The sequence below is a fragment of the Bombus terrestris genome, chromosome 6, assembly GCF_910591885.1.
Source record: "Bombus terrestris chromosome 6, iyBomTerr1.2, whole genome shotgun sequence".
Taxonomy (NCBI): domain Eukaryota; kingdom Metazoa; phylum Arthropoda; class Insecta; order Hymenoptera; family Apidae; genus Bombus; species Bombus terrestris.
The window spans coordinates 880364-904620 of NC_063274.1; the positions used below are offsets into that span (position 1 = coordinate 880364).

Genomic DNA, 24257 nt, shown 5'->3' on the forward strand with positions numbered 1-24257 from the left:
AATAAACAAATTAGCGAAACGTGTGACGCGAAGGACGAAACGAGAAGCGAATAGTCTGCATCGATCGTGGACGAGGAGCCAGGAACCTCTTTCGCGAATCCGTTATCTGCACCGGAGAATTGTGGCTCGCCCGAGACATTTTCTCGTCGATATATCTTATAAATAGGAAGAGAAAATTCGTATTAAATTTCCGCCTTTGATCAAAGGCAAATTGAACGGGTTATTTATCGTTCGAAATATTTCCCGCAATCCTTAATTGGACGTGACGTTTGCGTTCGATCTGATACGAGCTTGTCATTCGTTCGAAACAATATCAAACATGTATTTCGTGGCAGAGCTTTTCACACTTTCCATCGTCGAAGAAATAACCATTAGTTTCCATACGTCAATTTTATTCGGTCGAGTTTTGTACCGATTCGTTAAAAAGGAATCAAATGGAAAAATGAAAAACTATTTCTTTGAAAATAATGTGTTTCTCTGTAAATATACATATATATGTGTATATATATATATATCATTTTCGTCGAACTGATTCTCTGTAAACGTCCCATTTCACGATGATTGATTCTCGCGCAATTGCAAAATATTTGTTTTAAATTGAAATCAATCGAAACGTCGCTAACCGAAACGTTAAATCAGAAAAACTTGTTATTTTTGGATTTTTTGTCGTGTGTCACGAGTTGGCGAACCAGGAGATGATCGAAATCGACCGAGCGCAAATTGTCGAAAGAAAAGAGCTTATTATCGCACGGTCGATAATTATTAGGTCGAATCATTTTCGCGGGCCGTCGAGTGGAAATCGGTCGACCGCCGCAGCAGCTTCTTCCCAAACGAGTCAGCCCGTTCTCTGACGCAAAAACGTAATGACGTGTTTCCGAAAGAGCGAGGAACAAGGCAGGATTACGCCCCTGGGCGTACTTCTAACCCCGAATGGTCTAGGTTGTTACTTTTATTCGTTGAAATAGACGATTACGGTTATCCTTGGCTCGCAAACAGTCTGCTGACGGTGTGGTAATTAAACGCCGACCTGCGCCGCCTCCATCTCACGCTATTGTCCTCTATTTTTCGCGAATCGGGTTTTTCTTGATAAATCCCAGAGGGAGATCGAGGAGCTGGAAAAAGCGCGGCGATCATGGCTGTAATTATAACGAACAGCGAGCAAAGCTGCCGACGTTCGTTAAAACGAAACGGATAGCACCGTGTTGACGATCCAACGTAAATTAAAGTTAAACGCCGCGCCATTCGCGCCTCGCAATTATTTCGTTCCACGGCGAAAATCTAACACCGGGTTTTCTACACGGTTTCTCCTGTCTTTCCGTTAGACGAACTGGCTTCGCGCGAACCTGCTTCTTCCTCGGAGCAAATAAATCTTGCGAAAAAAGGGAGAAAGAGGAAGGGACAGGTGAAACTACGTCGAGGCACGCTGTTCGTTTGACCGCTGAAGAATAGCGACTGAAAAACCGGCGAGTTTTTGCGGCAACGGGATCGAACGATGCGAGCAGTGTGACGAAAAAGCGCGAGGAAAAATGGCAGATTAGAAAAACGAGAATGGGAAACGATCGCCTATTAATTGCGCGAATATTTCGCAACCGGCCTAGTTTTTTCTTTTATTTCGCTCCGACAGCTCGAAGAAAATAAATAACGACGCGATACGGCAAACTAAGAGGCGTATAAAATTAGATGTCTTAACGAACGACGGTGCGCATTCTCTTGTTTCTCGGCAGTATATTTTCAGCGAGAATCTTACGAGGTCCCGTGATAAATGCGAATCGTAAAGCGGCGCCACCGTATCCAGAGACGTAATTAAGAAGCGAGCAGCAGTTCGAGCGTAACGGGAACGCATCGGTCTACATAAATCTGCTCGTCGAATTAAATTGAACTTTACAAATCCATTGTAGCCGGTTGGTAAAAGTTAGTCAGGAAAGTTAGCCACGTACAACCGGAGACGATTCTGTCTCTTTTCGAGTTCGTCGAGAGCTCCGCTAACCGGGACGCTAACCAGGTTCCATGGAATTTATCCCTGGCGCAGCGTGTTCGTTCTGACTCTGCTCCCGGACACCCGAAGACGCGTTCGATCATTTAGATTATGGACTTGCAGTACCACGGGCCACGTCGAACATTCGCTTTATCCATGCTTGCCGTTTCAGCGAAGATAGACCGGTCGAGTACCGACTGTCACAGATTAGCGGAATCGAGAAATTGACCGAAGTAGCGACACGGCGAGCGTAGCGATCTCTTCTCGTTTTTTTAATTTTAATTTTTCACCTCATCGTCCATTTACGCGCACAAATATTAAAAAAAAAAATTTACAACTTACGCGTACGAAATAACCTAAGACCATCACGTTCAACACAACGTACATACGTTTTTACGGAGAAAAAATGTAATCGTACTTTGGTTACGCGCATACTACGATTAACGGTACTTTTGTATGTAAATTTTAATCGTGTTTAGCGTTTCCGTAGGCAAATTAAATTCATAGCTTACATGTACGATGTTTCGTTTCAGCGTGAAAAAGATCAAATGTTTCACACGTGCCTCGTCGTTTGTATCAAACGCTTCAACGTTTCGCGTTCGAGTAAGTAGAACGGTATCTTGTACAAATAATTCGTTACGTTTCGCACGAGTGATTTTCTTATTTTCTAAACAAAACAACGGCATAATTTTTCCCTTCTCTCTTATTATTCGCGTTTAATGTTTCTCTAAGGGCTGGAAATGTCAGTCAGTATGAAACGTGTGGAAAAGATAATTCTTTAGCACGCTACCTCCCATTAACGAGCGCCACCTTGACAATCGGAATCGCGGTAAACGCAGCGATCGCGTGTCGCTAGAAAAGAACCGGCGAATAAGAAGTCGCGCAATACTGTAATTCAATCTTCGACTTAATTTATCGTCCCACCAGCGTCAAATACCGTAATCGCGAGTTAGGGAAAGGTCGAGGAACTCGGTTCGATAACGAGCCGCGTTTGTCGGCCCAACTGTAATCCGATTGGTCGTGCCTAATTTCGTGGCTAAACGAAATTCCGTCCAACCCCTTTGTTTCTAACTCGCTCCGTCCTTTTCAGATACACGAAAGATTGTTAACGCTAATTTCGTGTTTGAATTCTGCCTGCGCAGTTCTCCGTGCAGTTCGTTAACGATTCCAAGGGACGAAGGCTTATTCGCTCGATCCAGTTTTATTAAAATGCGAATTTGTCAACGTTCGTATATCGCATTTTGTTTATCTCGTTGCGTTCTATTCGCTGATACGATCGTCTCCCGTAAGCTATTCGCACTCCTCCGTGGATAGTCACGTGGGAAAAAGGACGTTGTTTCGTAATTTCTTTGCGTCGTTTACCACGGAAAATGACAGATACTCGTCAAGATACTAACGCGATATCAAAATAACGCTTTCGATCGTAATCTCCAAGTAACGCTTAAAATTTAAAATTAATATTTAAAATAATGCTGCGAATAATCAGAATATCGTTCTTCTTAACGTGGGTGAAAAATAAAAATCTTAGAACTTCCGTGGAAAGCGTAGGGGATCGCTGGTGGGCATCCAGCGAGACATTAAATTTGACGATCAAACAGAAATCGGTGCCCCACCCCCCTATTGGGTAGAATCGTCCTCCGAGTTGGCATCGATCCTGAACGACGCGACGGTTCAATGGCAGGGGAGACTGGATGCGCGACGCTCGCTAATTGGAGCGATAGAATTTCAAGCGGGGTCACGATTGGTAAGTAATGATCGGACGTGTCCACTCGCGAGGGATACTTCTGCCACAAAGCCGCGCCGGAGTGGAACGCGGATACGACGCGACGTGTCCATTGAACGCGAACGTTAGGCCGCATGCGGACATACAAATAGCCGTAGACGTCTGTATACATGTACGTATGTATACGTCTACTGATTGACCCATTGTATCAACCCCAGAGTAACTGGCTGGATCGATCGGTCGACCGATGTTCGATCTGCCGTTTATCACCGGACTCGACGAGTACGCTGATAAGCGCCGGTTTTCATATCGATCGAAATGAGCGACGCTCTGGCAAAACTAACAGCTAGACTTTAATTGCGATAGCACGCGTTCGAGCCGAAGGAAAACTCGGAAACCTGATTTAAATAACAATCGACTAATCTTCTTCCTCGCGTTTTCCTTTCGTTTACGCGATTAACGTTGTTTCTCGGAACAACCATAGAACGGTTTATTGCTGGCGATTCGCTGCGAACGAAACCAGCCGCCCATCGAGGCCATTAAATAGCAATTAATTCATGGCCAAACAAGGAAACACGGTCTCTTCTCCGACTGACGGAAATAAGAGAATGCCGGAAAATAATTGCGTCGGACACGATCTATTCTTCTTCCAATTAGAACTTCTTTTCATCGTAGCTCTATTTGTTGCAGCAAAGTTCCTTTAACTTTTTAATTAAATTTTATTCATCTTCGATCTACGGCGAACGTATAGCTGAAAAATGGAAACCTCGAGTCTGCAACTTGATAAAAACGTAAGGTAATGCAAATATTTGAAACGTTTATTAAAATGCAACCGCCGACAGCCGAGCAATTGAACGAGAGTTGCGATTAATTTTCCAAAATCTCCCTGCGTTTACCCGAGAGAAGTAATTAAAAATGATATCCTGCTCGCGGTCGTTTTCACGCCGACGATGAAGCTGATATCCCGGCTCGAAAGGATAATTAAGTAGACTAGATGATAATGTCGTTCGTTCGTTTATCCTCCACTCGTATTGTTCAACCGAGACGCGATACTGCAGAAAATTTCGATAAAAAATCCCTGTACATCTACGGCGTTCTAACGTTGATAATAAATTCTTTTTTCGGAACAAGATATCAAAACTTTTTGACCGAGTCGATTAAAACTTTCCATATCTTTCTCCTAGAATAGTAGCGAGATGATAGCGAAAGTAGAATTTTTTACTGCTTAAATCGTAAATTATCAAAATTGTTCTGACTGCTTTTAGAGAAATGAGAGCGCGACCTTTTCGTTTCGCATGGATATCGTCCTAGTTCGGGACAGATCTTTTCTGGCTAAGAACTACTTGATTGAAGAGGGATCGCGGAATATCAAGGAACCGTCGAATTCCAGCGAGTCGGTCTCGGCGTATTTTCTCGCGTCATTAAACCGTGAACAAAAAGTGTATACTTGGTAGGAGGAAGGGGACAGAGCGGAAACAGAAAAATGGCGCGAGAAAAGGAAGAAAGGGGGCGTCGTGCGGCACGCCTACGGCAGGTGAAATCTAACGGAAGATTGAAGAGGGTGACCGGTTGATGTTACAAAGCGAAGAACGCGCGAAAAAGTCTCGCTGCAAAGAGGGGTAATTAGCGTTGGTCCGCCGGTGGATTAATTAAAACGACTCCTTGAAAATGTGACGTCGACGGTTACTTAAAACGAGAAAAGAAAAGGGTCGAGGAATGAAAGGGCTGTTTCGCGGCCGTTCCACGTCGCACCGGCTCTTCCATCAAATATAATTGAACGGTTTTGTGGTAAAAACCGGCCAACTCTCGATAATTTAGCTCTTTGTAATTCGCCTTTTGCCTCGCTTCAGCCGTGCTTTAATTTAACTTTGTTTAATTCGTTAGCGCTTCGTTTTCAACGCGTCGCAACCATCGATCCAGGCAAAGGAATTTAAGCATCTTTTGATGAGTTTTTGTGTAAATACATTATTGACCGTAATTCGTACAAATTTCAGACGTTTAGTTATACGTTCGAAATAGGGATATAATCAGATATTCGGAAACTTGTTGCCATATATATCGCCGGATTATTTGACTGTCCTTTGTGCATGCATAAGATACATCGTTGTTTCGTCCAAAGACACGTTTTCTATCCATCAATTTCGAACGTTTCTCTTTAATCGGTACACTTAACGTCCATGTGAAAACACAGCAACGTCTTTCTGAATTTAGCGTGCCATTTAGCGTGCTGGAAATTCATAACATTCTTGCAACCTCGACAACTACACAACAACGATAGTAAGGTGTATCTACCGTAAAAAGCACTAGATTTTCCAAACAACTTTTCGATACATTTCATGTGCGTTTATTTAAACGCGTGAATATTTTCAAAAGACAAAAACTCAGAATTTATTACGAACTTATTCACACCGATGAAAATTTTTTTGTAAAGTATTTTATCTTATATTCGATTCATCGTTAAGTGGAAGAAAGAGGAAGTATCGTTGTCAATTTAAATACATCGCTGTTAAGGGGGTATCCTAGTCTAGAGGCATGAATTTCGGACGATATTTGAAGCTCTGTACAAACGAAACAAAAAATATTTTTACTGCCCATTTTTTAATCATTTGTTTATTAGTATTTTAAGATTACATAAAAAATTAGCCGAAAAGAAAAACCCAAAATTCACAAAGTTATGAGCTGGCAAAGTGGGGGGTCCAAAAAAAGGGGTGTTCTGGCGTGATTTCAACTCTTCTGATCATGCGAAGCAAAAAAGCCGAACGGATTCTTAATTAGTATAGATGCGGCTATAGCATGAACCTTGGAAAAGTAAGAAAAGTATTTTTTCACAAAATGGCGGCTGTTTGAAGAAAAAGTTTCCTTTTTGGCATGTTTTTTGGCAATTCCGAATTTTTCAAAGATAGTAAAATTAAAAATTTTGATCTGGGCGTGATTGAGGCGATAGAGGAACGTATAAAGAACATTCGCATCAAATTTCAAATAAATGGGTTCATTAAAATTTGAGATATCGTGTACGTATCGAGATTATCGTGTAACGTGAGATAAGTTTTCGGCAATTTTACTCATAGAATGGTACGACATATTTACATATTTTTAATCGGCGATTCCTGCTCTATACAAGAAATCTTCCTCTACTTCAAAATGCTCATTCTCCGAAGTGTTTTTTTTTTTGGAGAAGAGCAGTCCTGGCTTCCTTTGATGCCTCCGAAGCTCGGAGTTCAGAGCGCTCGATGCGAACTTGGTCTCGCCTAACTGTGAACGCATGAGCTTCTGGGCCAATCGTGATTCCCATGACACTTAAGATTTATAATATGGCTATAAAACCTTCATTAAAAATACATACTGCGAGAAAAGTGGAAATTTGAATTGTCTTCGTTATTATTTAGGGTTTCAGAAACCAAACATCGTTCCAATTGGATTATTGAATTACAAATACATTAAGAATACATTTAAAAGGGATACAATACAATAAAGATTTTATGAGGGTATTCGTACGTAGATACTCGGGCAACGTCTACCGTTTATTGTTCATTTGTGTCGGTCGGACTGGAGCAGATGCCGCGTCACAGAAATGGCTGTAACTCATAAAATAATTTAAATTTTGAAAAGTCCTTTTACGGCCTTTAAACGGCATATTCTTGAATGTCTAAACTTTGGAAATATGAAAAACAAATTTCGATTCTTTCAAATTTGTAGACTAGAACACCCCCTTAACAATGTCGTGCATGTAACATAAAAAAAAGAGGTGGGGTATATGCTTGAGCTATTATATATTTAAGTTCAAGTTTCTCGGGATAGTATAAGTTGTAAATTTAAGGTATAAATTAAGAATCGTAAGAGTGCTGGGAAAGAGAGAAAGAGAGAGAGATAGAGTGTAAGTAAGAGTGTACGCCTTGGGGACGTTAAAGCTAAATGAGTAAAGGAGTGGCAGAAGGATGCGAAGGTTGAGGATTAGCAATTTTTGACCTGAGAAGACAAAAGACGACAATAAGACGTACGAAGATATTGTAATTGGTTTTTGTATTGGGTATTGCTTGTTAAAATAAAACTAAACTTAACTTCAAATAAAACATCCTTTCTTGTCCTTGCTCTAAACTATTTAGATACTACGTGTATTTTTAAAGGATCTCAGCGTTATAAGGATATAAATCTGATATTCGATTAGGAATTAACGGAATTACTAGGAAATGCTACCCCGTGCTAGACTTTAAACGTGGAATTGGATATGGCATGTACGTTGTCATTCGTTGTAATAGCTTTCAGAAATAACATCGAATGGGTCAGATTTCCTTTTTAATTTAATAAATTGCTACAACGAGAGAATAAGAATCGTCGCTATAAAGTTCGAGGTCCTTAACTATGTACATTTGTAAAAAATTTCTTAAACGAAGAAGACGTAATGGCTAGTTATTATAACCGTCGACTAACCACGTTAAATATCGGATCAACATCCGTTTTAACGGCTAACAATATGTTTAGATAGATACTCTTGTCGCTCTTCCGGCTTCGTAAAAACGCTTACAATTAACGTACTGCGTTACGAGTAAATATACATATAACGTGAAATATACGATGAAGTTTATGTGTCCGCTGTGATTCGGCCGAAAACCTTTACGCTTTACGAGAAATTTCACATTCCGTTTTACGCGTTTGCTGCCAACAAGTCCTACCAACTGATGGAACAAATGGAGATTTTTCGGTTCCTCCTTTATAGGATATCATTCTATACAAAGTTATCGTCGTTTCAAGTTAACGGTTATCAATTTTTCCGCCTGTTCGTTTCATACTGCAACTCCCTTTTCTTTACAGCTTTTTCATCATGTTGCCGGGAAAAAATTGTGCTTATATAATTCCTTGAAAACTAGTAGAACGACGTTCTATGAATATTTTTAATGCCTGAGCTACACAAAAATTGTTCGTTTTCAACAATCCTCCTTTCAACGTGTTACTACGGCCACGTTTTAGTGCGTTTCAACGATTTAATGCTCGCAATGATATGTGAATACGATAACAACAGAGTCTCGTTGATTTTAGCGATTTCAATTTTTCTACTAGATAGCCCCGTTATTCCAGATTTCCGATCGTACATCGCTTCTCCTCGTCGTCGAACGAGTACTTCCTCCAGAGATTATGTCCATGTGGGAAACACATACCAACTAAGGCGAGCTTTTCTCCTATACATTCTGAATTTTCGCTATTGGGAGATTGATAAGGAAAAGAAAGATTTTAACCGATTCTCGTGGGTATTTTGTACGAACGATAGCCATAAATCGAACACGATATGTTTGTCGTCGAAAACCTAGTTCGAGGAGGAAAGATATCACTCTGGGATAATAAGTATAACACAAAGAGGTAGGCTTACACGGAACTCGACGAATCGTTGGTACGATTTCTTGGCAACAAACGCGTTTTCTTTGTTACGTATATAATATACGTAACCAGAAGATGTTTTTGCTCACGCAAACACCCGGCCTTTCGTTTTCAAACACTAACTTGATGAGAATAATTGGACCATCTATATTTACTTAACTCTCGTGGTCCCTTAGGCATAACAAAAAAGAACGTAACAAAAGCAACAAATGTTATTATACATTGTGCGAACGCGATGCTAGTTACACTGATCGATACAACGAATATTTACATTACCGCAAAGAAATGTATGTGCACGGTAGGCAATACAAACATGTAACAAATTCTAAATTTAATCCGCCGTAACGCAATTTATTCGCTTCGTATGCATGCTTCTATTCGAGCATCCGCACGAAAATATCCGCGAAAATGGTACGTAATAACTTTACCCCGGAAATAAGCTTTAATGAGAATGGTTTAGAGGTTTCTCCCTATAAAAGAATAAAATTAAGTAGTCGGTACGAATAGCCCCGCAGAGCTTTTGGGTAAACTGTTTCAGCGTTTCTTTTCTTAATTCCTGGCAACACTCTCTTTCTTTAACCAGTACTGCGCATCGGTGCACTCGACCTCTACCGCTGATCCAGTCTTTTATTTCCGAAATAAAACTCGTATTCAAATTTCTGGCACAATTGTCCGTGCACTGAGTTGCGGCGGAATGACTGGCCTTTATATTCGTAATACCTTCGAAAGAAACTGGCGCGCGCATCGTTGCAACGTATTCGTAGATTTCTACGATGCGATTCCACGAAAACAAACTTTTATCGCGCGAATAAAGGAAAAAAGTTGCGTGACAAAGCGTTTGCGCGCTCTTGGACTGATTTACGATCTTGCAATGAAAACAACGTCGAATCACATCGTTTCTAAATCAAGACCATTTAAAACGTTCACGCGATACGACTGTCGTGACACAGAAAATTTCGAAAACGTCGTTGCACTTACGCGATACGTATTTACGCATATATTGTATATGTACTTACGTTCCAATATCCTTTCATCTCTATCTTCCTTCTTAGATTCCCTTAGAGTCTCTCGTTTCTATCGGGTCTACGTAAATTCTTTGATGATCTATAAACGTCTCGTTCGAAACTTTCGTAAAACGTTCTCTCTGATATGCAACATGCTTATAGTAGTTTCTGTTTCTAAATGAATTTTCGTTCGCACTCGTAAGTCGATTATTCGCGACAGACGCGGAAGACTATACGCTCTTGCGTCTGGCGTTGATTGTATTTCCCGATGACAGGAATAGTATGTAACAAGTTCGTCAGGATAGCAATATCCTTTTCGAGGTAAACGCATAGAAACGTATAGACGAAAACAAGGCGAAAGTTGCCACGACACGAGACTGAAGCGAGTTTATTATTGGACGCCGTGGCAACATTTCGAGCGAGTTTTTGTTTAATTATATCCAGTCTCGGTAGCAGTTGCGCTACCGTAACTCGATTACCCATTCGATCGTAAAATTACGCAGAAAATCATCGCGAAGGCTCGTTAAAGAGATTTAATCGATTCGCAAAATGTTTTTAACGATTCGATAACGACTGACAACGAGACGATTTTCTATAGTACTACGAACAATTTAACTCGTAGAAGCGTATTATCGGATCATACGTTCTTTAACATATATGCGCAACCGATTCGAGCGAACGCGTTTCGAGCTAACGCCGAAGAAAGCAGGAAAGATTTCCTGCCGCGAGTAGGACGTATCTACTTGATGAAAAGACCAAAGGAGACGGACTAAGGACAGAAGACTCGATACAATGGAAACTCATCTGTCGAATCCGTACCGGTTTAGCGTTAAATGTGTACGAAAATCGTTGAGGATGATTGCCGCGCGAAATCGTAAGAAAGACAGCGAGAGAATAGAAGGGAGAGTTGGAAAACATTCGCTAGTACTTGTCGCAATGTCAGAAAGAAATCACTTAAATTAGGTTGCATGTCGCTAGACATTACGGTATAACGTTGAACCAGGAAACAAGAAACACAACTAAAAGATCGAGTATTTTCATAAAGGTGTTCTCGCAAGGGACAAAGGAAGAAAGTAACTTATTCGGAAACATGTTCTTACGATCGTTATGCAGACGACGACGCTTAGACGAATTAGACGTTGGTTTGTCGTTTGAACGAAGACGAACTCGATCGCCGCGGCTCGCTAACGCGCAATTTGCGTCGCGGTTAAAACCTTCCATGAAAATCAAGCACCGGCTAAATGATCATGAAAAGAAGTAGAACGAGGGTAAGTAAGGTCGCAGCCACTCCGCCGCCGCTGCCGTGATGCATTGCCGCTGGATGCTCTGCAACAAACCGAAATTTACGATGCGATGTAAAAAGGTAGTTTCCATTTTGCCAACCGTAATGAATTACATTGGAAACAACATTCACGGCGAAACTGTCGCGTTCTCGAGAAAAAGACGACTTTTCGATCGATCGACGCGACTCGACGCGACTCGACCCACGCCACGCTCAGCTAGACGAACATCTCCACTCGCTTTATGCAATTAAACGTAATTGTACGCGAACAGCGTCTTCTAATATGTCTGAGTGATGCGTAAATGAAATTTTGGGAACTTCTGAAACTGGTTGTAACGCGTTGCGCTCGTTCGCAACAAACTCTTCCCGGCAAGTTTGCCGGTTCCTTCCTCCCGATGTCGCGCGAGAGAGCCCCGGCATGTACGCGACCGAAGATTTCATTTTGATTACGCGGTTTACGAAACTCGTTTGTACCCAGTTTTGCACGCACGCCTCCGCCATCGAGAATAAAACGAATCAAGATAATGGGTTATCGTAACAACGTCGGCCTGCATCTCGAAAACTAAAACACAGAGATATTTAATTTAGGGCGTCGCTGTGCTATTTGGGTTAATGTTATGCAAAGTGATTTCGGCGACTAACAGCAGGAAAAATTGGAAGAAAATATCGTATAGCTCCGTAATGTGGTGTTACGACAAACGATTTAAGTAATTACCACGACCGATTACCTTCGTCTTTAATATCTTTCAAATAAACAGCGTACAATGAAATTGGAAACATTCGCGTCCTTTATAAAAGTACCAAAATAAATAAATAAATGAATAAATAAATAAAATAACAGTACCAAACGGTTATACTTGTTAACGGTAACTTGTTTATAGTTTATAGAGGAATCAATAGCCAAAATCATAAATGTGTCAACGGGGTTTAGGTTCGGCAAGGCTTCGAGTGGCGATATTTGAGGCCCATTGCGTTATATTCTAAAGTTACGTACAGACGATACGAAACTAATTCACGAGGTTGCCTCGGGACCAATCGACGATTATCGGTCTTTTTTTATCAAGCTCAGTGCCTCTCGCAGCTTCTTATTCGTTTCGTTTTGGACGCGTATTGAAACGACTTTGTCGAAAGTTGAAAATAATAAGGATTCTAGAAGGATATGGCCACGGAATGGGAAAGACGACGTAGCTTTCGATAACAGGACTGTGGGAAATGACACGACATATTGTTTTATATAGCGCGACCAAACGTTGGTACTGTCTGTACGAGAGCTTGTACAATTGCACTTGATCGAATTAGCGGTGCAATTAAAACAAAGATCAATGTTTTCGTTTACCATTGACGATGTGAATATGCACGCTGCTGGAATGGGTGTTACTCGGCGAACAGGTGTACAGGCCTGCGTCTGCCTCGATCGCTCTCTGAATGAGCAAACGGCTGGAAGTCACGGGTCCTCTCTCCGTGACCAAGCTGATGCCACCCCTCGGTGTGTCGAAGGTAATCGCCTGCGAAACAAAGAAGACGGACAGCGCGTCGCATTATCCACCTCGTAACGTGACTACCACCGAATAAAGCTACTTGGCGCAGCAGACGAGGGAACAAGTGGTGACAGGAAGTGTCTCTTTCGAGTGGCGAAATGCATTGCGGAATAAATGCCTTTAAAACACGTTTCCAGCCTACGTCGAGATGCCGACTACCTACGAAACGTCTCCTCGAGCCTACTTTTCGCTTCCATATTTTCTTCGTTTCTCTTCCTCTTCTCTTCTTCGTATTTTCAACGAAGTTGAACGATTTAGTCAAAGTAACTGAAAACGAAGATAGAACGCGAGCTTCGATCGCGTTTGTCTACTCCTCTTTGATCGACTACCGTTCTTTCGGTCGTTTATAATACACTGACCGAAGAGCAGAGGAGAAATACGACGGCCTTTTCCTAATAAATTCCGAGTGGCGAACGACATGCCTCGATTCTCGATCAACGGCAGCTTTATCTCAGTCACGAATAATTTACGTTCGAATCGTCTTTATTTACACGCTGCCCCTCTACGCATCGTTGTCCAGGAACAATCGCGAGCTTGTTAGCAAGCTTCGTAAATAACGGGGCTCGTAGGAACGCTATTGACTGCGGCGATAATCGATATCGTAGGATAACAATGAACCGCGTGTACAATGTACACGTATTCCTGCGACCCCTCTTTAACGTTACAAAGAACGACGTTAGTCGCGAAAGATGTATCAGCTTATCGCGAGAATAGCTGTTCTCTGTTAGCGCGCGAAAACTTGAAAACCCTTCGGTGTCTTCTGCTTTTGACGGGCATAAAAGGAAAACGTTGCGAGTACTTACTTCGTGATCGTGACTCCAAACGATCGCGGACGGTGGCTCGGGAGCATATTTGACCAGGCACGTGAGGTTGATCGTGCTGTACTTGTTGATGAACAGATCTGGAGCTCCGGCGATCTCGGTGACCGGCTCTGCGATCAGAACGAACTCTTTATTGCCTTAACTGGTTAAATCGATGGGCACGCGCGTACAAACCGAAAGACATCTGTTTAGTTTTGACGAAGAAAATGAAGAGGAGTTAGGTGGGGAAGATGAACGAGGATATACGAGCGAGGGAAATTAGAAAAAAATTCTGAAGAAAATTAATTGACCCGAGAGATACGATCGATCTTAGCGAGAGATCTTACGTTCTTTCATTTTATATCTAGCCATATATTTAAAATATATCGTCGGTAGTGCAAATCGCTACATCTCCCAAGATTTCCCACGATACGTTAGAAATTATGAAAGATATTTTTAGGCGTACAGCAGCAACTCGAGACCGAACTCGCGAGGCTCGGTTACAGTGTTTCGTGACCTTTCCGTGTTTAAAATATCGTATAACCTAAATTTCAAACTTACTTGTCGAGAGTAACGCCATCGACTATACCGCGTAACCAGTGAATAGATGTTTCGATTATTACGCGTGGCAATCCCTTCGATGACTCGATGATCCTATTAGATTTATAGACAGGATACAAGGATCGAAATCGGATAAAGGACGTTAAGGAAGAATAGCGGTCTGGATGTTTCTCTTAAATAGCAAAAAGAAACGGTTGAAGGGAAACGCTTGTTTTTGCCCCGGAGTGCTCAAATTCAATCTTATTGTTAGACACAGGGAGAAGGTTGGTCCGTCGAATAAAATCCAATAACGGCGGACGAAGATCTCTCGATACGATATATCCGATACTGTTTCTCGAAAGCAGGAGTTGACCGAGGGAATACCGATCGGATCGATTCTACATAAGTCGGAATTCCCTTCGAAAGAATTCGCGTCGCGTACAATCAACGAAAGACCGCCTACTTCGGAATGCGTCTACTTGCTCGGAAAAGCGTATCGTCTATCGAATCGTTTTGATGGGACGTCTCGTGTTCTGCGAGCATTACGACGTACATAAATTTGATCAAACGGACGAACCTTTCCTTCGGACAGCCGCTACGGAATCTTAAGTTAATAAGTTTTGCTTTATCCTGCTTGCTCTTCTGCTTGCTTTGTTTACTCGAACGAGTCGCAGAAACAACGCGAGATATTCGTAACGGCAGCACGTGTTCCACGACGATAGATTACATTAGCACCGGTATAACGCACACCGCGTTTTGCTTCTTTTTTCGTATCGAGAGAAATTATCGGAACTTATTCTATACCGTGTGACTCGTTAAACGTGGATTTCGAGCACGTAAAGAGGGAGGACGAAATATGAAACAAAGCTGAAATAGAATTAAGGAGCCCCCAGACCAATGTAAAATATTCGCAGCGGCAGCGAACGTATCGCACTTGGCTATGAATAAACAGGTGGATTTTGCTGGCGTCGTCGCCGCTGCCGCTCCAAGCCGCAGGGAATATTTCGTTGCTGCTACTGCTGCGAATATTTCGCGTTGGTTTCTGGAGTTGACATTAGGTTTCTGGCGAGTTTGTCCGTTGCCGTAATTCATCGTACAATTGTCACACAGAGACCTAAGATTACGGATGCGCTAGGAGGAGTACGTTTCTTGAGCGTTCGATGTAGAGTTTGGATTATCTGACAAGCTCGAGCTCCGGATTTCCTTGGTTTGCTGACCAACTTTAGGGTCGTCCTGCCAACTCGGGCACCTTCGTTTCCTCTCCGGTAGCATGTCCTTCGACTGTTAAATGCACCGCAATATCTGCGATACAACGTTCTCGCAAACAATTTACGGAAGCTCCATAAAACTCTCGCTGCACCTGCTACGTATAACGATAGAACGATAAAAACTTATCGCGGTGAAATAATCCACCGGAGAACGATGTTCCTGCTGTAGCCTGCTACAGCCAGAATTATGTCGCTCGAACGATGCGAAAAATATCCACGTTAGGAAGAGCGTAGCAGCAAATAGAATTCAGATTTTGCTATTTTCCTGACGGAATGGAATGATCGTTGACTTTTGCTCCCGGGACTGCAATTTCGTTGGTAGACGGTTGACCGTTGACAGGACGGTACACGGTACACAAACATCGACAGTGGTAATCGCCTCACGGGTGCGGTCTTGTTATTCCCGTGGCATTTTGCAGGAAGGAATAACAGGTTTATTCGCGCGACGGTTCACCTACGACGGCTACGGGGATTCCTCGAGTTTCTCGAATTCTCTTTGGTCAGTCATGATTTGCTGACCAACCCCTGGTTCTCGCTTCCGTGTTCAATTTTCAACGACGCTGTCTTAAGAGGGTCGTACATTCTCGAACAAATACGTTTTCGCTGTAAACAGAGTTGCTTCTTATTCGGCCGAGACGCAAATTGCTTCGTACAGCGTCGGCTTACGCCCGAGGGAATTGCTTCGTTCGCTCCTCGAAGACGTAAAAATCTTTCCTGGATTGAATTAAAAGACTCGAAAAGCGCGAGCTACCGTCGCTGCGTCAAAGATTTCGACGTTCTTCGAAGAACCATCGAACCGGCCGATAAGTTGCGCACTGTCCGAACAGGGACGATCGGCGATCGTTTTAGCGAAACTTGACAACAGCGAGAGATCTTGGCTTCCTCTGAAGAAGTCTTAAGCGTTAAGGGTCGCGGTGACCCTTCAACGGCGTATTGCTTCTCCTCCGGGAACTTTGAGTGGACCGAAGGAACACCGGGCCGAGTATCGGTACGGAAGACGGTTTACGTTGTAGTAGCGATACCTCGAGAACTCGCTCCTTGAGGAATAATCGATCCGTTCTTTGGTAGCTGTCTCATAGGGAATTCATCGACGTTTGTACGCGAAGAGATCGATCGATTACGCTGAAAGCTCGACAGGCCTGCCTGTTAGCGTATCGATTCGTTCGTCACCGATGTCGCTTACCGCGGAAGATGTCCGTTTCGACGAACGTTTGCTCTTTTTAAGAGGCTTTCGACTCGAAATTTTTTCTCCGACTTACTTCGATCGACGAAACATGGATATTTTTTCGAGGTAAGTTCAAAACGATAAAATTTAAATATCGAGAACGTTTGTTTCGATAATTGCGTAACTGGGTTTGGCCAGAATCTCTAAGGTTCGTCCAATTCGACGAATTAATATCTACCCAAACCATCGATCTCCGGTCGATGTTTATTTGGCCTCGGAGCTACGACAGGAAATAAATCGAAGAGGCCCTGGATACCTAACTCGACCGCGACTTTGGCCGCAATTGAATCACCGGTGCTCCCAGTGGCTCGCAAAAAAGGCTAACAAGTGGAAGTGGATAGTAAATCGACGCTCCGGCAAGAATAGAATTCTCCTCGACGTTGATACACCGAAATCCCGACGATCTAATCAACTCGATTCCACGGCTTTAAAACCTCCCGCTCCAGCGTTTTATTCGTTTTTTAAGAAACGATATTTTCGCCTCGCTTTTCTTCCTATTTGCCTTTCGCCTAATTTTATGCCGTATTTCGAATTTTGTTTCTTCGTAATTCGTTGAGATTGGAAACGTAACTTTCGTAACGAATTTTACTTTTACGCGCGGAGCAACTTTGACGAAAGTAACGAATACCACGACGAACAGACGATTCTTTCCTCGAGTGTGAAAATTTATTGTCCGTAAAAAGTGAGAAATCGAGATCGTCGCTGTTAACGAAGAAGTTAGCCTAAGAGTTTCAGCGAGCAAAGAAAGCTCGATATTCGTAATTCTGCAGGGCTATCGTTTCGCGCATCAAAACGACTTTGCTCGCAATTTATCAACGAAGCTGGTACGAAAGGGCGAGGCAAAAATTCCTGAAGGCGAAGCGCGCGTGAAATCGTTCGATTCGCTACGTAGCCTCGTTTCATCTGGAAATACAGAGAGACCGTCGTGTCAGAGTCACGACGTGACTGGAGACTGGAACATCAGCCAGAGGCGTAGATAAATTATTCCGGTACGTGAAAAGAGAGTCGGCGATCGATAACGAAGGCTAGTGCCCCGCGTTCCGCGCTAGCCAGAAGGTTCGACGTCGCAAAGCGATTTCCATTGCGGTTGAAGGTCGTGACCGGTGTTCGGAAGGACAATAACGCCGGACTTGGTCTACGAGGACGTTCACCCGACGGACATGTACAGAACCGGCGGGGCGGTATCGAGTATGACTTAACGTAGGATAAGCGTGCGATCGACGCGACGCGTGTATTATTAGCAACGCTTCGTCGCGTCGCGGCGTTGCATCGCGTTGCGACCATTGCGATCGAAACCGTTCGAGCCGCTCCTACGGTTTCAGAACCTATGATTCCCATATGTTACGCGCCATATCCTCCGTGTCACGACACGACTCACGTACTCTGCCCAGCCCTTCTATCACCGACACGAACACTCCTCTCTCCGATAATAATCTTCCGTCCACGCCATTACCGATAGAAATTGATTGCGTTCGGATCCACCGACCGATAGCTTTCGCGCGTCCCTAGGACGGCTTGCGGCCACGGAAATCGAGCCCAACTCTGATCATCGCATCGTCCACAGAGAATTCGTCTCGTCCGTTTTTCGCACGGGGAGAGAGGGCTGCTTCGATCTGGATTTCGTGGTAATTGCCTCGAGATGAACTCGAAATCCCGTGGCAAGAAGATCGCTTGGTAGTTTGGCGCAAGGCGTTCCGTCGTCAGCTCGAATCGCAGAGTTTACGTCATAAACTGTCATAAACTCATGCAAATTAACTACCCGATAAAAAAAATTTATTTTCGACAGCGTAAGCAGAAAAAAATCTTAATAAGACTAAGCGAGACAAGATTATGGCTCATCGCGCCGAGTCGGGAGATTCCATTTCGAGGAAAGTTTAGGCGGACCGCTTTATCACAGATTGGCGAAATTGCTGCCTTCTCGCGGGCTACAGATAACTGAGAAAAAGTTTCGAGAAATTTTCGGCTAAGCCGAAACGAAAGCTAACGATTTATAAATCTCGACCTTTGCCGTCGTCTACTACCCCGGTCGACGTACTTTCTATTCAAATTAAAGCTTTATCTTAAATTTGACGTGGCAAAATCGCAAGTTCGTGTACTTTCGATAAAAATTCCGGCGCGAAAACGCGCGAGCAAATTTCTTACCAACGGCTGTTTGAACGCGTTCGATGGAAATTTGATCTCGCAGGTGGTCAACGGCCTGGAAAAACTTTTCGTCGCTTCGGAATTAAGAGATATTTGAGAATCAACGAACGGACCGGACCGTTCCGTTCGTAAAACGGATACATTATTTTCGTCTAAGTGGTACTCGAACGAGGTGTGAATATTTCAGCAGCCAATAACTTATTAACGGAGAGATAAGGCGCTGGTTGGCCACGTTCAATGGGCATGCACGATCAAAATGTCTTCTCGAGCATGAAACTGGACAGCCCAGCGCGTTCTATGTTACGAGGCACTCCGTAGCCAACGTTTCTGCAGTGGTCACAAGGGAACTTGGACGGAACTGTTCAACAAGAGCCATTCGCACAAAGGACCATGATAATGCCAAGATGCCCGCTCCAAGTACTCGGCTAACTTTTCGAAAAGCCGTGGAAATATTCGTACTCTAATAAGATCCGCTCGCTACAACTCGCTTCGAATCCATTGTGCGGTTTAGAGAATTCCGATTGGTTTTATTTGTTGCGCAAATTGCCGTGTACGCTTCGTAACGTTGGATAAGGGCATTACAGAGTTTATTATCGTTTCGAAATTCGAGAAGTCTTCTTACCTGCACAACTTGCACCATAACCGTGAAACCAACTTTGGTACATAGTGTATCTTACGTAATGAAAGGGTTAGTGGATGTAAAGCGTCAGCAAGATACGACGGAAAGTTTCGGAAGATTGGCGAACGCTAGATTAGAAGAGAAACGATCGCTTCGCGGTTTTATTAGACGGTAGTCGAATTATACTCTATGCGTATATAATAAAATAAAGCGAAATAAAGTAAAACACTCGTCTCGTGGTCGATGAGATAAAAGGCAGAACGGGATGCATTGCCGCGACAACGGGCCTAACAATTTCCTCCGCGACTCGCGCTATTTCCGGTGGATCGATCGATTAATAGAAAATATCCGTTTACCTGGAATGCAGTCGGACGAGCATTTGTCGGTGGTTTGGTCGAGCAGGTCGTAATATGTTTTCGCGACGGATTAATCACAGCCGAACGATAAATTTCCACGAGACACCGTTCGTTCGACCGCGAGTACAATCCTAATGGAAGGGCCGGTAAAAGCTCGCGGTTATTTTCGACCGCGATCGACTAACAACCCCGATCGTTATTCCCGACCGCGATGACGGAGCAGTTTTATCGTTCGCGATAATCCCGCAAAATAACGTTGCCCGGGCGGCCAGGATCCCCCAGGAACCGATCTCTGCTTACAATAGCGCGCCATCACTATCGGTCGGAACATTATTTTCGGCAAATTCTCAATATGACATCCTTTATTTCAGTTAAACCGACTGGAAAGAGGTTGGCGTACGGCCAACATTCCAAATCATTCGCCACCGTATTGAACTAACGAAACTTTATATCACCCGTATCCTCCGCACAGCTCGTTAATCTGCTCTCTCTTTCTCTCGGTCTTTTACACGAATCGTTCTGTCTCCTCGCCTTTAACCCACCACCGTGTCGTGCCTCTCGTTCTATTTTATCTTCCTCCTTCGTTGCTTCCAGCCGAAACTACAGCTACTAGAATCTACCGGTGCCGATGAGAGGATTATCGAAACCGGATTAACCGATGCTTTCGCAGAAATTGCTTGGCCGCTAGACGTGTCGCAATAATCGGAGCTGCTTCTCCGCCAAACCGTCTCCTTTCAACCTGCTTTTTCCTCATCCCCTTATCCTTTCCAGCCTAACGCCATTTCGTCCTTTCCGCACACTCTATTCGATCAATCGAACCTTCAAACGAACTCCTGTTTAAGTTGTGCTCGTTCGAACCAATTTTCGGATCGCTCTCACGCGATCGCGCCTCTCTCTCTCTCTCTCTCTCTTTCTTCGTAATCGGTGTCGTTTCGATTTCGCTTCCTCCAAACATTTTGATCTTTCCTCTCTGTATTTTTTCAAGCAAGACATTTTCCCTCGTCCGGTTCATGCGCGCGAAACTTTTATCGTTCCATTTGTCACGCGCGAGATGCATAGTCTATAATCTTCCACGAAACATTCGTTTTGAATATTTGCAAAGTTCGAAGCATAAACGTACGTTTATTTTTTTTTTGTTAATGCAATTTCTTCGTTAACTACACAGATTTTCTGTTCGCGTCGTTGTGCCTGCCCGTCAAGCGTTATTCATAAAGGATACCTTCGAATCCAATTAATTCGCTCGAGAGATGAACGCATCGTCTAAAAGGAGTTAAAGCTGAATTACGGCCGTTCGAGTTCAAGACATTAGAAAACACGAGATAATTTACTTAAATTTCGCTTTTGATTTCAAACTTGGTACTTTCGATTTGGTGGGAATTTCTCGTGGTTTAGTCCGGCAGGATACTTGGTGGAACGTAGCAGCGCCGCGCCGGTGAGAGGATTATCGAAACAGGATTAAGCAATGCTTTTGTAGGTATCACTCCCGTGCCTGCCGCGTCGATGTAGTCCGTTACTGTAACTGATATGCTCGACTGATCCTCAATCGTTAAAAGCTTTTCCCGTTGCCGTCCCTCTTAGCCACGCCAACTGACCCTTTTCAAAGCTCGTAAATGAACACCATCGAAATTTATAGGCCGTCAAGAATTACTTTAATCCACAAAGTCGAAAATCTTCCAACTGTTCCGTCTTACCGATGCGTTTAATCCATACACAGAAAATATTCGCTCGTGCGGTTGTTGATAAACTCTGTTCGTTCGAACGATACGTTAGCTCGTAAAATTTTACCGCAGTGCAGTTTTTAAAGTTTTGTAGAAGCTTGCCCGATTTCGTTGCTCGAATATGGCACGATCGTATATCAAAGGACCGTGCAACTTGGACTCTCGTTGGACCAAACAATCGTCCAAATGTCCCTCTTACGAGGTAAGTAAGCGTAAGCGTACTTGATGCGTGGATACGCGAGCCAAGGAAAAAGTTGGACGCAGCTTGCGGAGTGGCGCGTTATTAACGCAAAATGTATACTCGCGTCCTTGGTAACGATCGAAAAGTACAGAGGTTCGCACATTGTAGCACTTTTCCCCGGGCAATTATTCAACTAATGGAAGATGCTCGGCAGGCCGTAGTTAGCGTGGTCGGTAAAAAAAGAGGGTAGGGCGTTGCCGGAGGAACATATCGGTGTATCGTGCATAGAGCGTGCCAGGGCCCCGGTATTTTCACGAAAATAGCACGTTGCACTTGAGGCACGAGAGGTAATTACAATAGCACGCTGTAACGCCGAGGTTCGAGTATTGTTATCACGATGATCCGACCTCCCCTTCCTACCATGTAATTATTCAGCTCGTACGCCACACCAACCCTATAGTCATTGAAATTAAAGCTTTTTGCATTTTCAACGGCGCGGCGCCTCGTTAATCCGTCACGATGACGGCACTTCGTGGCGCGTATTAGCAATAAATTGCGCATGAGATCCGTCGCGATCTGCTTCTGTTTTATCAAAGCCTCGGATTCTTAATGCGAGCCATCCTCTTCCTCCATCGTTGCGAGCAATCATACGCGCCGTGGATTGCGTAATCGGTTTTCGCGTTTAAAAGCTGCCTCTTCCATCAGAGAAGAAGGTCTCGCTACGGTCGCTGTAAAAGCTCTTGAGAACCTTGCGTCTTCCTGTTTTGATAAACCAGAGTTTCGTTCAACTGCAGGCGTAACGCGATACCACGATGCAAGCGTTCGACGAACGAGTCTGAATCAATCGAACGCGAACGCCGTATTTTTCTCTCTTCCAGCGAACGATGTCGCGAACAAGGAAGGTAACGAATCACAGGGACGTTGTACGCAGTGTCCGGAATTTAACTGTGCACGAAGCACTGACCGTCGACTTCGATTAGCTCGCGACCGATACTCGTCGCACGCCGTTGCAGTAGGCGCGAAATGTTCTTTGAACATGACGTACGTCTCTCACCTTTTATTCCAAATTAGCGAAATTGCCCTGCAAAGAACGTACAAGTGAAAAACTGAAAATGTACCTATGAACGGAAAGTGCGTTTTTATAGACCAGTTTTTATCGCAACGTCAACGCGTACGAAGCAAAAAGTTCGCAATAATGTGGGAATAATTATACTAACGAGACGTTAGTATAATATATCTTAATTAAAATGTTCTACAAATATTAAATATACATTTAAATGAATTTTTATAATCAACGAAATCACGTTATTAATTATTCATTCGATGTTTTTCACAATGGAATATATAAACAACTCGACTTGCAAATTTAAGGATTCAAGCCAATTAATTTTATTCCCTTTCTTATATTTATTCCGCGTTAAGTTTTTTTTTTTCTACCAGAAAATATAGATACGTTAAAATGATAAAAGTGGTACATTCGTTTAACTTTATTTATTCGCATACGAGAGTTTCGAAAGTTTCTACTCCTGGAAGTAAAAAAGCTTTTACGTCCTATTCAAAGATGCATAATTTATTGCAGTTTTCGAATCTTATAACGCCTCTTTCCTAGAAAACGCTGTACATATCTGAAAGATACGAAAGACACGTACACAAATTTCGATTCGTTCCGATTCCAATCTAATCGCAACATTTCGTTAAAGATGGTAGAAAAACACACATACATATATTTTTATCCACTTCTTCGTCTTTATGAATTCGTTGATAAGATTGATGCCAAGAATCGGGAATTGTTTCTAATTCCGTCGAGGTCACGAGAACCAACCCTAATTCACTTAAATCTTGCCGTCTTCCATTCATTTACCGTGCACGATCGATCAATCGTACAAGGTTTTCGCATTCGCCGTATAACGTGCAATTTCTCCATGCCTCTGGAGAATATCGTGATCTAGTTTTATCGAAGACCAGTGGCCCGCGTATTTCAATTCATAATCCTGTCGGCCGATTTGCACAAGACTCTTCAACCTGTATTTGCGAAGAATCTTCACCGTACGGAGTCGAGTACTCGAACAGCTGGCTGCCACGGTACAAACCGAGCGCTCCAAAACATTAACAACTCGAATACACGTCAGGTTATTTCAAACAGTTTCCCCGTTTGTCTTATACGGTTTCAGGCGTTGATATTAATTTATGCGAAAGGAGACGGAGATTTCGGTGTATTCACGGGAAAACGCAGACTCGTCTCTATGCTCGCCATTTCGATGATTATCTATTGTGGTTCAACCGCAATATTCCAGGTGTGAATATCGTTATTAAATCGTAACGGAGGACGAGGTAATCGTTTGTTAATTATTCATCCGATCCATTTACATATTCGGTGTAATTGCCGTGAAAATACAAACGAGCTAAACTTTCGGTATATTTGTTAAACAATTGCAGCATCGTAGCTTACGTTTTACAGAAAATATTTGGCAAGTAATGAAATTGACCAAGTAATGAAATTTATATATTTCTCGTCT

The 24257-nt window shown here is 43.1% G+C and overlaps 1 protein-coding gene across 2 annotated transcripts in view; it reads right to left on the bottom strand.

Moving 5' to 3' along the window:
• Nucleotides 1-7978: 7978 nt before the first annotated feature.
• LOC100643268 (zwei Ig domain protein zig-8) overlaps nucleotides 7979-24257 on the bottom strand; it is a 59213-nt gene continuing 42934 nt past the window's right edge. For both annotated transcript variants that reach the window (XM_048406353.1, XM_003402839.4), the window contains exons 5-7: nucleotides 13696-13823; nucleotides 12691-12859; nucleotides 7979-11398 (exon numbers count right to left, since the gene is read on the bottom strand). In XM_048406353.1, the coding sequence (XP_048262310.1) occupies nucleotides 11310-11398; nucleotides 12691-12859; nucleotides 13696-13823 (386 nt within the window). In that variant the 3' untranslated portion in view covers nucleotides 7979-11309. The remainder of the gene's footprint in view (nucleotides 11399-12690; nucleotides 12860-13695; nucleotides 13824-24257) is intronic.